Genomic DNA, 16,287 nt, shown 5'->3' on the forward strand with positions numbered 1-16,287 from the left:
TCTTAACCGTTAGGCTGCCTGTTTCGGGTGTTGAAATGTGTGGGATTAGTCAAACTATTGTAATGTAGGTTTATGTTCACCCCTCCCTTGTCTTTCAAAGATGTCCATGGGAAGGTGTGTCTTCAACTCACCTCTCCCAGGTTGCCTCATGGTCTTCTTCTTGAGATATCTACCGCTTAGCTGGTTACCTCATCCATGACAGAGAGGCGAGGCGTCTGACAGACTACTTGGATAATTGCCCATATATTCCACAACGAAGATAGATTATTTTGTTTCAACACGGTAGTAATACCGACACTGGCTTAAATACCGTTTCTGACTGTTGTAATTTATGTTCTGTTTACAGAAGATTCTGCAACTCCTACCAGAGCGAATACACGGACGATGGCAGTTCCACAGCATAGGTACATTTATACTAGGCCCTTGTACATGTTGTGCCATTGTGAGTGTGGACGTCTTTATCAGCTACCGGTAAGTGTTCACGTTAGTGGGAGTGCGAGTGTGTTTTTTATTTTTTTTGGTCTCTAGATTTTTACCTCATCAGACATTTGGTCCCATCATGTGTTTGAAATCAGGTTAAGCCAGTTACATGGGTATCGGGCCCACACACTCCTCCCTTGCCAATGTCTCTTAGTTCTGGCTGTAGTTAATTCATTTCCTCCATGATTTGTAACAAACATGTGTTTGGAGTGAGAACGGAAGGAGAGTAGAGCGCAGCGCTGCCCTCTCCTCACCCCTCCACTAGGTGGTCTCTCCTTTTCCACTGCACTGAGACCACTGTGCAGTTGGATACAAAGGCCACCCAGAGAAAGACAGAGAATGCCATGGACCTGGGGATGAGGGTCTCCTAGGTCTGACCGAGTACTCTGACATGTGCTGTAGTACTGGGGTGGGGGGGGCTTGCTGGTTATTCATATTCTGGTTAATATGAATTGTTCTCCCCTCACAGGCCTCATCCTGAAGAAGCTGTTGCACACTGGGAACTCTTTAAAGGTATATCATATTGGTCCTTCACTCGTCAGTAGCATCGCCAGTAGCCAACTTGCCTCTGATTAATGTACAACTTTTGTTTTTGTAATAGTCTTCCTGTTTTTCTGTTCTCTTCCTATTTTGCAATGGTGTTAACTGCTGTGTGCATTTGGTAATGGTATGCTCATAGAAATAGACTGACTAGAGTCGATTTCTATGAGAATGTCCCTGACTCTCTCTCTTTCTCCCCTGTAGATCCGAAGGGAGGGTGTGCGTCTGTTCCTGCTATGGATGCAGGCCCTGCAGGGTAACGCACTGAGAGAGCAACTATGGATATTTGCCTGTCTGATCCCTGGCTTCCCATCCCCTCAGTCAGAGCTGGGACCCCGTACCCTGGACAACCTGGTGAACCCTCCTCTCAGCTTTCAGGAGAGTCAGTATTAATGCTTTGTCTCTAAACCTGTTACCTTGTTCATGACATGTTATTAGGAAGAAGCTTGAGGGCAACCCAACAAATATTTCATATTCAAACTGATATGGCCAATTTCAAATTTAATAGTCATACAGGTACCAAATTATTGAACACATAACTGTGGGTGTACCGTTCAAGGTGCTGATTCTGCTGCTTTTGTTCCTTTCTCTTCCATTCCTTCAGCTCAAGTGACTCCAGAAGAGATCATTCCCCTGGTTCCTCCACAGTCAGGGGATAAGGGCCAGGAAGACCTCACAGGATACTTTCTAGAGGCTCTTCTGAAATACATGGTAAACCAGGTACTCTTCCCTTTATTACTAACACTGCTAACATGCTTGGCGTGGATGCAGCATTACCTACTACCTACCGGCAAGCCTTTTGACATGGCCTTCTGTCTGTTTGCAAGTGCAAACGACGGTAACCCCCTGAAAAGTGGCTTACATCATTTTAAATAAGCTTGTGTAACGGAGTTAAGAACGTGCCGTAAAGGCCCACTTTACTGCTAGCTTGAAATGTTGCGGATGGAGCCATCCAATCAGTACCGTTTTGGCTGGCTCAACCCATTACAACGTTGTCAAGGAGCACGGTCACGTGTGTTGCGAAGCAGAGGATCACTGGTTCAAGCTCAGTTTGGGGAGGTTGGACAGTGGAATAAGCTAAGCTGTTAGCAACACACTGACCCACATTACATTTTGCATCTGCATGCTTTCGCTGCAGTGTACTGTACACTGACACACACTCACTGAGCTAATGGCTGTGCTGCTTTCTCTCTCCGTGGCTTTCCCAGACAAAGCCTCCTCTCCCTGCTTGTCTCTTGTCCTGTCTATTATTCTTTGTTAACAGTAGTCTCTTGTTGTTGTGTTGAGGGTGTTCTCATGAAACCAGTTGTAACCATGGCAGTAGCAAATAGTGTTAGAAAACCATGATGCATCTGCAACAATCAACTATCGTTCTGAAGGCTAAGATGCTTAGTTTATGGTACAGTGTCTTATTTTAAATACACCTCAATTTTGTACATTTCCACCTCTAAATTCTCATTACCGAAATGCGTCCAGATTAAATTCTTCAGTTATTTTATACAATTTTACTTTCGAAAAACACAATGTTGCTGTGGTTTGTCCATAAATCATACAAATTGTATACTAGTTGAAGTTTACATTAAACTATAATTTTTAAGTAAAAAAAGTCTGGTCATATTTCTCAATACCGTAACACTTTTTCAAGTTGCTTTATAAAGTTTTATCCATGATGCATCTTCTAGAGAAGTAGTCCTTAGATGAGCACAAGTTAATGTAATTTCTTCACTTATATGCCTCCAGAATTATTATCTTATTCTCAAACACCCACTTGGGGAAAAACTTAGAGAACCATTACCTTACCAACATGGAGGCACGAATGGGCTTTAGTAATGTGGTCAACTGTTTGCTGACTAATAATGGCTGTCTCCTATTACTTTCAGATTGAGCTAAGGGTCTCTCATTACCGAAACACAACTTTCTCATTACTGGATAATTTTAAGTCCATTTCGGTAATACGAACCTTCATTTCGGTAATGATAATAAGCTAATTCTAGTAAGATATAATCAGTGGGTGTGCTGTGCTGGTAACTTCAATTATTTACTAGGACCACTGCTTGCACCTATTGTATACATTTTTTTGTAAAAAATCATTTGATTGGTTGTCAATAAATATGGGTATATAAAGCCACAATCTAGAGTTTGTGTTTTCAGCAAAGAGCAACCCCACCATTTAAAAATAACATCTGTACACAAGCTATTATAACAGAAGAGATTCACAAAAGGTTGTGGTAATAAGAGAAATGGCAAAATACATTTTAAATATACACTGAACAAAAATATAAACACATGCAACAATTTCAAAGAGTTACAGTTCATATTTATATAGTCAATATAAATACATTCATTGGGCCCTAATGAATGTATTCAGACCCCTTGACTTTTTCCAAATTATTCTAAAATGGATTAAATATTTTTTTCATCAATCTACACATAATACCCCATAATGACAAATCATAAACCCGGAAATATCACATTTATATAAGTATTCAAGCCCTTTACTCAATACTTTGTTGAAGCACCTTTGGCAGTGATTACAGCCTTGAGTCTTCTTGGGTATGATGCTACAAACTTGGCACACCTGTATTTGGGAGTTTCTCACATTCTTCTCTGCAGATCCTCTCAAGCTCTGTCTGGTTGGATGGGGAGCATTGCTGCACAGCTATTTTCAGGTCTCCAGAGACGTTAGATTGGGTTCAAGTCCAGGCTCCGACTAAGCCACTCAAGGACATTCAGAAACTTGTCCCGAAGCCACTCCTGCGTTGTCTTGACTGTGCTTAGGGTTGTTGTCCTGTTGGAAGGTGAAACTTCTCTTCAGTCTGAGGTCCTGAGTGCTCTGGAGCAGGTTTTCATCAAGGATCTCTCTGTACTTTGCTCCGTTTATCTTTCCCTTGGTCCTGACTAGTCTCTCAGTCCCTGCCGCTGAGAAACATCCCCACAGCATGATGCTGCCACTACCATGCTTCACCGTAGGGATGATGCCAGGTTTTCTCCAGACGTGACACTTGGCATTCAGGCCAAAGAGTTCAATCTTGGTTTCATCTGACTAGAGAATCTTGTTTCTCATGGTCTGAGTTTTTTTAGGTGCCTTTTAGCAAACTCCAAGCGGGCTGTCATGTGCCTTTTACTGAGGAGTGGCTTCCGTCTGGCCACTCTACCATTTAGGTCTGATTGGTGGAGTGCTGCAGAGATGGTTGTCCTTCTGGAAGGTTTTCCCTTCTCCATAGAGGAACTCTGGAGCTCTGTCAGATTGACCATCGGGTTCTCGGTCACCTCCCTGACCAAGGCCCTTCCCTGATTGCTCAGTTTGGCCGGGCAGCCAGCTCTAGGAAGAGTCTTGGTGGTTCCAATCTTCTTCTATTTAAGAATGATGGAGGCCACTGTGTTCCTGGGGACCATCAATGCTGCAGACATTTTTTGTTAACCTTCCCCAGATCTGTGCCTCGACACAATCCTGTCTCGGAGCACTACGGACAATTCCTTTTGACCTCTTTGTTTTTGCTCTGGCGTGCGCTATCAACTGTGGGACCTTATCGGCTGGTGTGTGCCTTTCCAAATCATGTCCAATCAATTGAATTTACCACAGGTAATCAAGTTGTAGAAACATCTCAAGGATGATCATTGGAAACAGGATGCACCTGAGCTCAATTTCGAGTCTCTTAGCAAAGGGTCTGAATACTTATGTAGATAAGGTATTTCTGTTTCTTATTTTGAAATAATTTGCGAAGATTTCTAAAAACCTTTTTTTGCTTTGTCATTTTGGGGTGCTGTGTGTAGATTGAAGAAATGTTTGTCTTTAATCCATTTTAGAATTAGTCTATAATGTAACAAAATGTGGAAAAAGTCAAGGGGTCTGAATACTTTCCGAATGCACTGTATGGATTTCACATGACTGGGCCTGGAAGGGCATAGACCTACCCGCTGGGGAGCCAGGCCCACCCGCTGGGGAGACAGGCCCAGCCAGTCACAAAGTTTTCCCCACAAAAGGGCTTTATTACAGACAGAAATACTCCTCAGTATACTGTGTGACAACTGCACATTTTAGTGGCCTTTTATTGTCCCAATCACAAGCTGCACCTGTTTAATGATCATGCTGTTTAATCAGCTTCTTGATATTCCCCACCTGTCAGGTGGATAGATTATCTTGTCAAAGGTGAAATACTCACTAACAGGGATGTAAACAAATTTGTTCAGAAAATGAGAGAAATAATATTTTATAATATGGACCAACACTACATGTTTCATTTATATTTTTGTTCAGTATATTTGTTTTCCGTGTTATGTTTAACTCAGGCCTTTTCATTAGGTGAGCAATGTTAAAAATATTAGAAATTGATTCGGATAACTTTTTGGGACTTTAAACTGTTGTGGTAATGATAATTTTGGCGTCGGTAGTTGTAGAAATTGTTGTAAAATGCATAATATCTGATCAGTAAACATAACAATAGTTATGAATTCGATAAATACAGATCGTGATCCACGAGGTATTATGGTAAGATCTTTTAAATTTTAGTATTTATTTAGTATTATTTTTTGTTGTCAAGTACCAATTTCATGAGAATCACCCTGTTGTCTTACACCCTGCAGGCCAAAAGTCTGGAGTGGAAGTGCAAAGACAACCACGAGAAGGGCTTCGCATTCCTGTTTGGAAACTTCAAGAAATATTACCTGCCGCACATATTCCCTAACTTTTCCAAGGAGACCAGTTTGTACCATCCCATACTGGGTGAGGAGAACATCTGAATTAGTATGAGATAAACAAACAGAAACTGATTTTTGTTTGTTTTGCATTATACTATAGTGGTGCAGTGTGCATAGAAGTCAATTGATACCCTTTTTGACACTACTGAGCCGTGTTATACATACATTTTTCGACGTTGCTCGTCCTAATACTGCTATATATTTTCTTTCTTTTCATTTTAGCTTTATGTGTTGTGTATTGTTAGATATGACTGCACCATTGGAGCTAGGAACACAAGCATTTCGCTACACCCGCAATAACATGTGCTAAATATGTGTATGCGACCAATACAATTTGATATAACCATATGCTTAAACCATGCTGGTAAGAAAATATCAGAGCCAGCATAGTACGGGTAGCACAATGGTGTGAGAAGGGGATTAGCGTTACATCCTTATTCTCTATTCACCCTCTCTGTCTGTCCCCCCTCCAGAGGTTCCATCAATGAGACCAAAGCCTTACTACAGTGTGGTGAAGAAAGACCCAGAGACCAACGAGGCAGTGTACTGCACTAAGGAGAGCCTCCTCAATGCCCGGGTCATCTTCATCCGCTGGCTGGTGTCCTTCTGGCTGGAGCCACGCTCCAACACTGGAACACACATCCCTGGGGTGGACGGAGAGAGGGAGAGTGTGCCAAAGAACATCCAGGTAAGCGCCATATACACACCCGAGGAGAGTTCACCAGGGTTAGCACAATGTATAGTATCTAGGTACATGGATGGAACTTTTGGGCACATGGCAGCCGGGCTACTGGACAACAATTTCTACTAGCCCGGGTCCAAGATTTGTGCCATGCGATATTTTCCATTCCTGTCTAGTTATCATAGAGAGAGTGTGCCAAAAAACATCTATGTAGGTCATGCAGGCATCATCACCTGAGGGAAGGTAAGAGGTATGAAGAGTTAGCATAATTATATCTTCACATTAAACACAGGCTTTGGGACAGCTTTTGAGTTGTGATATTGCTCGGTCTGTGGGTTATACTAGTGAATCTCCAACACATGCATTGTGTTACATATATATATTTGCCAGGCCTTATCGAAGCTGTAACGGTGGTCACTAATGATTTGTGTTTCTCTGGTTGTCTCCCAGAGGGCAGCAGCTGGGCTGGCAGGGCGGGGACATGGGCTGGGGGATGACTTGGGCCCCAGGGCAGACAGCCTGGATGGAGGGATAGGGTGTGAGCAGGAGCAGTCCCACTCCAACACCTCCACCTTGACAGAGAGGGAGCCCAGCTCCTCCAGCCTGTGTAGTATGGATGAGGAGCACCTCACTGACATGGAGGTTGTGAGAAGAGTCCTCTGTTCCTCCAGGACCAATGTCAACTTCATCACTGAGATTTTCCGACAGGTACAGCACACTTACTCATACAGTACATTGTGTTTGGCTGGTGCTGTTTGTAATAAATACATTTTAGTCCTTGGGATCAATACATTTCTACTACTACTACTGGGTCATTCCACAAAATCCCCTTTTGGTCCCTTGTTATATTTTAAGTAGAAATTGTGCACCAATATTGAATTGTAAAATATATTAAAGCTGCACTATGCCGAAATTGCTCCGACCATTTCCTTGTTGCTAAAATTGTAATTGTTCCCCTAATTTCAGATTACGTGACAGTCTAGAGAATCATTGTACCATCTAAACCGCTGTGAAATATATTTCCCAAAACCAAAAATGTATTTTCAGCTGTTTGAAGCTGGTGTACTAAACTGAAAGTAAAAGACACACAAAATGTATTTATGAACGGGAAGCATAGGAATAGCGCACAGAACAGATTTACTGCTTCTTAGACCTGCTTTCAATGCGAACGACAGATCTATAACTCACATTTCCATGTGAATTTGGTCATGTCACCCAAAAAGTTACCGATGTTGCAGCTTTAAATGAAGTGCCCTTTAATATGAACCACATGGAAAATTCAGTAAGTCAGATTTCTTTATATGAATGAGGACTTGCGAAAGTGACAAAATTCAGCAGTTTGACATGTACCTCTGTGCCCTTTCTGTGACTTCTAGAAAGGTTTTAAGATACTTAACCCCCAAATTTCTTAATGTTCATGATTATTAGCTAGGTTTCATGCGACTATTCTAAAATCTGAATAAAGAAAATATGCGCATTTTCCCACCAGTGGTTTGTTTCCAAAAAAATCTGTACGTGATTACGTAGTGCACACAAAATGTACTTTTCTGCTTAAGTTTTCATCTACCAAATAAAATAGTTTTGTCAATCTGCGTATAGCAAATGTGCCTGCTTTGGTCTTGGTATGTGCACTCTAGCCAACAGCTCGCAGATGGAGTGCGAGAATGCTGTGCAGGTAGGCTTGTCTCCATAATGAGATTATTATGGTGTTTTATTTGTCAAACGTCAGTCAAGCATGTCACCAGAATCAGACCCTCAATATTTTTTCGGAAAGGAGCATCAAGATCACTGTGCACTTTCACCACACTGTGAAGTTCATCATAAATTATTTCTTCTGTAGCCTAATAAACTGCATGGTTTCCCAAGTTGTAGTGGGAGGACCACACACCATATCGCGTGATTCCAAGTTTACTTCGATACGATGGTTTTTATATCAATATTTGCGCATGAAGGTGTTTCCACCGCCATTTCTCACTTAATAATTTTACAGATACAAAAAGATACCACCATGTCGAACGAACAAATTATCTGCCAGCATTTATACAATTGTATTGAAACTTCCTGTTTCCATCACAGATTTGTTTCTTTTTTCGGTATGACTTTATTCGAATAAAACTGGATGGAAACGAGGTTAGTGGAAAGCCCTTGTTTGTTGCTTTGAGAGAGTCATTTCTAAAGATTTATTTCATGTGATTAGTACTTCATTGTAGGGTCAAAAAAAACTCCCTCATTTTAAGGTCACGTGAACTGATTTTTTTTATTTTTATATGTTTTCAAAAAAACATTGAACATTAATAGTCAAATCAAAGTGTAAAAGCAGTTTAGCTGGTTCTACTCTTTGTTTTTTTCTTGGTGTTTTGTGGTGGAAAACTGAGTGGGTCGAGCATAACGCGTCAACTCTATTACTCATAGATAGACAGGCTAGAAATGTATATAAAAAAGACAACTATTGTGAAGTTTGCATTCAATTGCCCCTCCCTGTTGCACACAAGCTTCCTTTCCATGTCACAAGGAGATTTGTGGCAGATTTAAGATGAAATTGCCATCCCTGTTACTTTTTTTGGCACTTAATAGGCACTTATTATATTTATTTATTTATTTAACCTCCTTGAGATTGGAAAACATGTTTTTTTTAATAAGTTGAATGTGCTGTTCATGACAATGTTAAAATTAGGTGAAATCAAAGTTTTCACCAAGTTACACTACCCAAAAGGGACTCATTTCGTGGAACGACCCTACATCTACTAGTACTACTACCCACTAAATATCCCTGTAAAAGTCTGTTATTGTGTGTCTGTATGCTCCACAGAGAGCCGCTAGGATAAACAAGTCTGCTCCATTTGAATCTAGCACAGTGACGTTGTTGTATTGTCCTCAGGCCTTCCTGTTGCCAATGTGTGAGGCTGCAGCCATGAGGAAGGTGGTGCGGGTGTACCAGGAGTGGTTTGCCCAGGAGGACAAGCCTTTGTTTATGAGGGAGCCGGAGGAGGAGAGGATATTTTCCACCGCCGGAGAGGTTAACCTGGAGCCTGTACCCCAGCAGGGCCCAGAGAAGGAAGAGGTGAGGGCTGGAGCTAGGGCTATGGGTGGGTGAGGATAGATGCACCAGGGGCCTATTCATTAGGACATACTAAAGACAAAAATGAGTCTAGGTAGTCACTCATGTTTCAGTCCGTTTTCTTACGTTTGGTAATGAACACGACCCTCAAGACAAAGAAGTAGACAGGCTACATCATGTCTTCATGGTCTCTCAGTCTAACATATGTTGTGTATTTGCGCTTCTTTCTGTGTCCTCAGAGGGTGAATAAAGTGTCTGAGAAAGAGCTGCTGGAGTACAGTGTGCATGCAGGTGTTCAGCCCACTCTACAGGTATATTCTATTGGCCAACTCACACATTATGCACAATAGGCAACCATATTAAGTAATTATGTAACGATCACTAACTTCCATACGGTACTGTCCAGTTCAGTGCCTTTCTTCAACACCGTCATCTCCCTCTCTCTTCCACCCCAGGTGTTTGTCACCAACTCGGCCAATGTGTTTCTGCTGGAACCAGCCAATGAGCTGAAGATGCTGCTAGAGGAACATGTTGACATGTGCAAGAGAGTCCTTAACATCTACCGTAGCCTGGTCATGCATGAAACCATGGACCAGAAGACATGGTATAGCACAACACTAACTGAGCAGCCCATGGATTTTAATGAGGAAGCATAGCATACATTTACAGCCAGACCCAATTTGTTCCCCACAACTCCCATTAGCCCTAACCCTTCAATGTTTGCAGATCTGAAGGGTCTGGATAGGTATAAGCAGTGTAGTGGGGGAGCTTAAATGTTTTTCCTTATACCTACAGAAGGGTTAGGGCCAAGGTGGAGAGGTAGGGCCTTTCTACTTTTTGTGCAACATATCCCTATGTGACCACTTCTCACTTGTGGTGCATCTGCTTGTCTGTCTGTCTGTGCAGGGAGCAGATCCTGCTGGTCCTGCTGAGGGTAACCGAATGTGTGATGAAGAGACCTCCCTCAATCATGCCCCACGGCAAGAAGAACATGACCCTCTCAGGGAGACTGGCTGGGGCAGTCTTTCAGGTACCCAGCGTAGCACTCACAACATACAGTGGATGTGCCCTAAATGACACCCTATTCCCTATATAGTGCACTACTTTTCACCAGGGCCCATAGGGCTGATGTCAAAACTAGTGCACCATATTGGGAAGACGGAACCATTTGGGACACATACTGTGACTAACCACATGAGGGTGCTTTCTCAATGGTTTTCTCTTGATTCCTTGAATCCTCTCCTTGCTTCCCACTGACAATTTGAAAATCATTTGGGAAATGACAGAAGAGGAGGACACAAGGAATTGAGCAAAGACTTTTGAGAAAGAGCCATGGTGCCGCCACAAACTTCCTCCGCATGAAACCTAACAAAGGGAAGTTTGTAAAGGACGTTTCTACTTTTCATGCTAGTCTTTCTGCCTCTTCCTCTGGTAGACCCTGATAGTGGCGTGGATCAAGGGGAACCTGAACGTGTACATCTCCAGGGAGCTGTGGGACGACCTGCTGGCCGTGCTGTCCTCGCTCACCTGCTGGGAGGAGCTGGTCACAGAGTGGTCCCTCACCATGGAGACGCTCACCAAGGTTCTGGCCCGCAACCTGTACAGGTAAAAACATGAGAGAACGTGCTCATCACACACACACACACTGAGGAAGGCAAAAGCCGAAGGGTTTTGTTAAGACATGTTGAAAATAAAATAATATTAAATGGAGGTTGAAATTGTAACCAAATCTAAGTGAGTGTGTTAAGTTCATGTTTTAAATATCCCTATATTTCTGTTATTACGGGGCTATCACTCAGTCAAGAGTGCGCCTGCGCAGGGAGTCTTGTTGTTGATGGACCTAGCCTGGAGTGGAATGGCTACCTTGTAGTGTGTTCATATAGTATAGTAAACTTTGTTAAACTGGAACCTTGTCGTTGTGTCATTTCGAGTTAACAAGTGCTGGCCCCTTTTAAATGTTGCAGTCTGGACCTCAACGAGCTGCCGCTGGACAAGCTGAGCGAACAGAAACAGAAGAAACACAAAGGAAAAGGTACAACTCTATCACTGCTTTACACTCTCTAAGAGACACACTGCTTCCACTCTCTCTAGCTCTCCCTCTCTTTCCCTCTCCCTTTCTATTTAACACCACAGAGACGAACCAACCTGTACCCGATCTTTCCCTTCTCTGTGTTGGTCACTAGGGGGAGCTCACGAGGGCCAGAAAATGGCTGTGGACCGTTCATTCTCTAAGGGCTGGAGCAGGGACCAGCCTGGGAGTGGGAGCGGCCAGGCAGCAGCCATGAGGCAGCGCAGTGCCACCACCGCTGGCTCCCCGGGCATGGAGAAGGCCAGGAACACTATACGCCAGAAGACTGGGGGTTAGTGTCACAACCATCATATTTATCAGACTACATGTCTATATACTGGAGGGTTGGTTGTCTTAACCTCGTGTCAAAGTGTTTATCTTTTATGCATTGTTTAAAATGCTGTATGTAGTGGTTCCAGTAGATTTATACATGGTACATTTTAAGGTTTTGGTGTGATGATCAATGTTGCCATTAACTGTCATCAAATTGACCAAGGCAAGTTATTCTTATTTTAGCCATTTATACATAATCAATGAAATGGGAAATCGGTACTGTGTAGGCGTCCTCCAGTGAAGAATCGTTAAACTGAGCAGGAGGATTGTGTTGGCTCACGGAGGGCTCTGTGACCTGGCTCCTGAGAGACAGACAAGCAGACAGACAACCACACAGACAGCCACCTGCCTCCACACAGCAGCTTGTCACCTTTGCCTTTTCCTTGTCCTCCTCTCTCTGAAGGTCACTGCTCTCTACCTTGCTGTCACCGTCTTCACTTTTTCCCCTCACTTTCTCACCTTCTCTCCTTCCTCCTTTCCCCCTTTTTAACTCCCCCTTTTCTATCCATTTCCTCTCTGTCCCTCTTTCATGACCCCTACTGTTCTTTTATTCTCTTCCTTCCCCCCGTTATTTCACCTCTCCTCCCTTCTCTCCTTCCTCTCCTCCCTTCTCTCTCCTCTCTTTGGCGGCCATCCGTCCCTCAGCCCTGCGTAGCTGCTCTACGGGCGACAGCCTCCTGTCCCAAGCCTTTATCCGCAGCGCTAAAAGTGCCCCTGTCCTCGTCCATCACCACCACCCTCTCCTGCCTGACTCTGTCCTCACTCCCCTAGCTGACAAGCTGGCAGGTAGAGCCCACTACTCTACGCCTGTACCTGTGTCTCTATCTGTATCTCCACCAACTTCACTTCTTCACTCACTATCTGTGTGTACTTCTTGTCTGTCTTTGCATATGTGGGGGGGGGGGGGAATCTTGTTTGCTGCCACACCATTTCATAAACATCTGAAAGGATATTTCTCTCAGGCCTAGACTCTGGGGGTGTGTTTTTAGTTTTTTTTTAAATGTTTGTCCTGCATGTGGTTTGGTGTGCCTCCCTATTCCCTATCATTGTATGGTTTTGATGACATCTGCTCCAAATGACAGATATTGTCAACCCAGAGCCGATTTTTGGATGAATTCTCATTTGGTATTATTGATGCATTCTAATTAGTCTTTTTCCTCTGTGGCAGCTGTTTTGTCTTTTGATATGGATATTATTTGATGCAACTGAAATATTCGTTTATTATCCATGAAAAGGAATGCTGTTTTTGCCATGTTTTGTCTACCATTGTTTTTGTATCCGTGAACATGCATACATAACATGTTTGGTGCTCCTGGTTCCAGCGATATTGGGTTAGAATAAACCATTGATACAAGCTCGCCTACCTTCTACCACCTGACCCTCTAATCCTATACACATATATTAGATGTATAGGAAATTATAGACATGCAATTGATTTGATTTTGCAATGCCCACAGAAGCTGCATATGGACATGTCTGCAAACTATATAAGATCATATCGCTGGACCACATTGTTGTGTATTTTACTGTTTCCATTCCCATCGCTGTATTTCCTGCATGTGGAGTTAGTAGGACCCATCTCCAGTGAGCTGTGCTCTGTGTCCCCCCCCCTCTCTGTCCAGACATGGACGATCCCCCGATGGCCTCTCGGACCCCCAGGATCCGCCACTGCTCCCAGAGCGAGGATACCCCGGCCTCGGAGTTGTTTTCGGCGTCTGGCGACCTGGACCCCCAGGGGTCCACGCTCCCCCGCAGCAGCAGCGCCTCCGACATCATGGAGCCCTTCATCGCCGAGAGGGTCAAAGGTGCACTTCCTGTCCCTGACAGTCCCCCCTCTCACCCCACCACTGCTGTCTCTGTCCCCCACCTCCACGCCCTGCACCCCTCCAAAAACCCCACTACCCTAGGTAGCAGCGTGGCCTCTCTGGAGGTGGGGGATAGCATCTATGACCACCTGTGGCAGATGATAGGCCCCCGCCCCCTTTCCCCTGACTGGACGTGTGGTGGAACCTCCTTCTCCTCCACCCTCACCCAGTCCTCCGAGAGAGAGGAGGAGGGGGAGACTGAGGGTGAGGAGGACCTGCTTAGCTCTCTCAGGGAGTATCTGATGCAAAGAAGCCTGGAGGAGGGAGGTGGGGAGAGGGGTGGCCCTAGTGAGGCTGTGGAGGGTAGCGCTGTGGCTGTGACGGTACAGTCAGGGTCACAGCAGGTCAGGAGACAGGTCCAGGTAAGGCAGCAGAGCAGCTTGGACTCAGCAGAGGAGGACAGTGCAGAGGCAGAGCAGCAGCCTCCTGAGAGGAGCATTTATGAGTGTCTGGAGCAGAGTGATGACTGGGAGCTGGCCAGCAGGGGGCACTCTAGTCTAGACCAGCAGGTAACTCCTCAGGGCACAGAGAATAGAGGAGAGCCCCACTTGGTCAGGCAGGATGCCACAGAGTGTGAGTATAATAACGAGACAGGAGGTTCAGGCTTACAGGCCCCTCAGCCCCGGCAGCAGTCCCATTCCCTCCACCACGCCCTCAAGCCCAGGTTGGTCCGGGGCAGGCTCAAAAAGCACCACGGGGGAGGGGTGCACGTCAGTTTCCGGCCCTCCACAGAGTCTGTCCAGTTCCACAACCCTCTAGACTCCAAGGAGGCCCACTGGAGGACCAGGCTGCGCCGCCTCAGCCACTTCAGCAGCCACTCTGTAGGAGTGGGGGGGTCTGGAGGGGCAGGAGTGGGTGGGTCAAAGGGTAAAGAGAGATCAGGAGGGGAGGGGGTGAGCGGAAACGGGGAGCAGCCTGATGGGGAGGCCAGTGGAGTGGGGGGTCATGCGACAGGGCAAGGGCGTGTCCGTCTTGGGCGCTCTGCCCTTCGGCCCCGTGGGACCCGGTCCAGATCCCAGGATGCGGAATCGGGGATCAGTCCCTCTCGGCAGCAGCAGGGGGCTCTGTTGGGCGGTGTGTATAAATCTGTGGTCCATGCTCTCTCCAAGCCCAAGGCCCACGCCTCCGGCTCCGCGTCTCCCCAGCGGCACAGCAAAGCCCCCGGCGGGGCCACAGAGGCGCCCCTGAGGGACCTGTACACTCATGTATTGGGCTATTTTGGAAGAAAAGCACCAGGTGAGAGACTTCAGTTGCGTCGCTGTGCTCCAAGGCACTACCACAACATGGAAAACAAAACGACAAAACAAAAACACAAAGCACCACCGTTCTATCTCCTCCGTCTTTTCCATTTTTAATTAACAGTTTTTTGCTGAATGTGGATTGAATTCAAGCTTTTTTTTGTGTTCCCTGTTTTAAAGTACTGTAGCTGACACAATCCAAAAAAAGAACCAAAGCCCGGCCGAAGGCCCCCCTTCCTCTCCTCCTGGGACGGCTCCCCCCTCCTCCTCTTCTTCCTCCAGCTTCTGGGACTAAATCTCTGCTGCCCCTCCCCTTCCCTCCCTGGATGCTGCATGCGGCCTCACACGTCCCCCTCAGCCTCCTCAAATCACACAACACCATACAGCACAACACATTCACTGCACACACACCGGACAATTCTACAATCTCATCAGGCCAAAACAGGCTAACAAATTTCAATAATACATTGACATATAACACACACAGTGTAGCATTATACTGTCCTCTGAAGTCCATTGCTTTCATTTATACAGGAACATGAGCCTGGGAAATGTATCTGTCCTCTAGTCTGTGCTGATGCTCTGACATGTCATTATACCTCCAACCAGGTGGAGGCAGTATAGCCCTTCTGATGGAGAATAGGATTTCAGCACTACCAACTGGCAGGAAAGCTTTAAGCTGGGTCCTCTTGAGTCACCTCAATGACACACTACCGCAAAGTCCCATGTCTCTTCTTTTTTCTTCCCATAGGTTTTACTGATACTATTTTAACAGTTAACGCAAAGATTTAGTGGCGTCTTAGGGCAGTAGACACTTTTTTTTAATGGCAGGTCACTAGAACTAAAACCAATTTGGAAGCTCAGACTAACCAGAGAAAGTCACAGGGCGTGATGGGGACAAACTCTTTGCTCTCTGCTTCTCTCTGACAATCCAGCCCAACGGAGAGAAAAAGTACATATAATAACCACTACCACTCTGTTTTAATAATGTGTCATGGCCTTTTTTGTGTATGCTGCCTCATCTTTCAGTACCTCTTGGCTACCCAGTTAACACACTGGCTACCCTCTCACCTAACCACAGTTGAGTTAACATAGCTTGACTAATCTCTGTTCTGTGGTGTGCTGTACTCATGGCCTCTCTCTCTGGGAATGCATGTGAGTAACTCCTGCATCGCTTCACTGGTTGTACCCCGTTGTGTTGGTTGGCTTTTCTTTAAGGTTGTTCTGTTGAGCTTTGTGCATCAGTTACCTTAATTCTTGTTCTCTATATAACATCACATACAACACCACCATCACCTTACTGTGTGGACTGATACTTTTACACA

The 16,287-nt window shown here is 45.0% G+C and overlaps 1 protein-coding gene across 1 annotated transcript in view; it reads left to right on the forward strand.

Moving 5' to 3' along the window:
• Positions 1-16,287, forward strand: part of LOC120060412 (ral GTPase-activating protein subunit alpha-1-like) — an 82,550-nt gene that overhangs the window by 20,522 nt on the left and 45,741 nt on the right. The window contains exons 4-19 of the mRNA XM_039009717.1: positions 347-404; positions 950-993; positions 1,225-1,402; positions 1,625-1,731; positions 5,605-5,743; positions 6,192-6,406; positions 6,851-7,108; positions 9,279-9,461; positions 9,698-9,769; positions 9,914-10,062; positions 10,365-10,488; positions 10,894-11,063; positions 11,423-11,490; positions 11,642-11,818; positions 13,482-13,664; positions 14,870-14,960. Coding sequence (XP_038865645.1) covers positions 347-404; positions 950-993; positions 1,225-1,402; positions 1,625-1,731; positions 5,605-5,743; positions 6,192-6,406; positions 6,851-7,108; positions 9,279-9,461; positions 9,698-9,769; positions 9,914-10,062; positions 10,365-10,488; positions 10,894-11,063; positions 11,423-11,490; positions 11,642-11,818; positions 13,482-13,664; positions 14,870-14,960 — 2,216 coding nt within the window. The remainder of the gene's footprint in view (positions 1-346; positions 405-949; positions 994-1,224; positions 1,403-1,624; positions 1,732-5,604; positions 5,744-6,191; positions 6,407-6,850; positions 7,109-9,278; positions 9,462-9,697; positions 9,770-9,913; positions 10,063-10,364; positions 10,489-10,893; positions 11,064-11,422; positions 11,491-11,641; positions 11,819-13,481; positions 13,665-14,869; positions 14,961-16,287) is intronic.

Source organism: Salvelinus namaycush, chromosome 15 (assembly GCF_016432855.1).
Source record: "Salvelinus namaycush isolate Seneca chromosome 15, SaNama_1.0, whole genome shotgun sequence".
Lineage (NCBI taxonomy): Eukaryota > Metazoa > Chordata > Actinopteri > Salmoniformes > Salmonidae > Salvelinus > Salvelinus namaycush.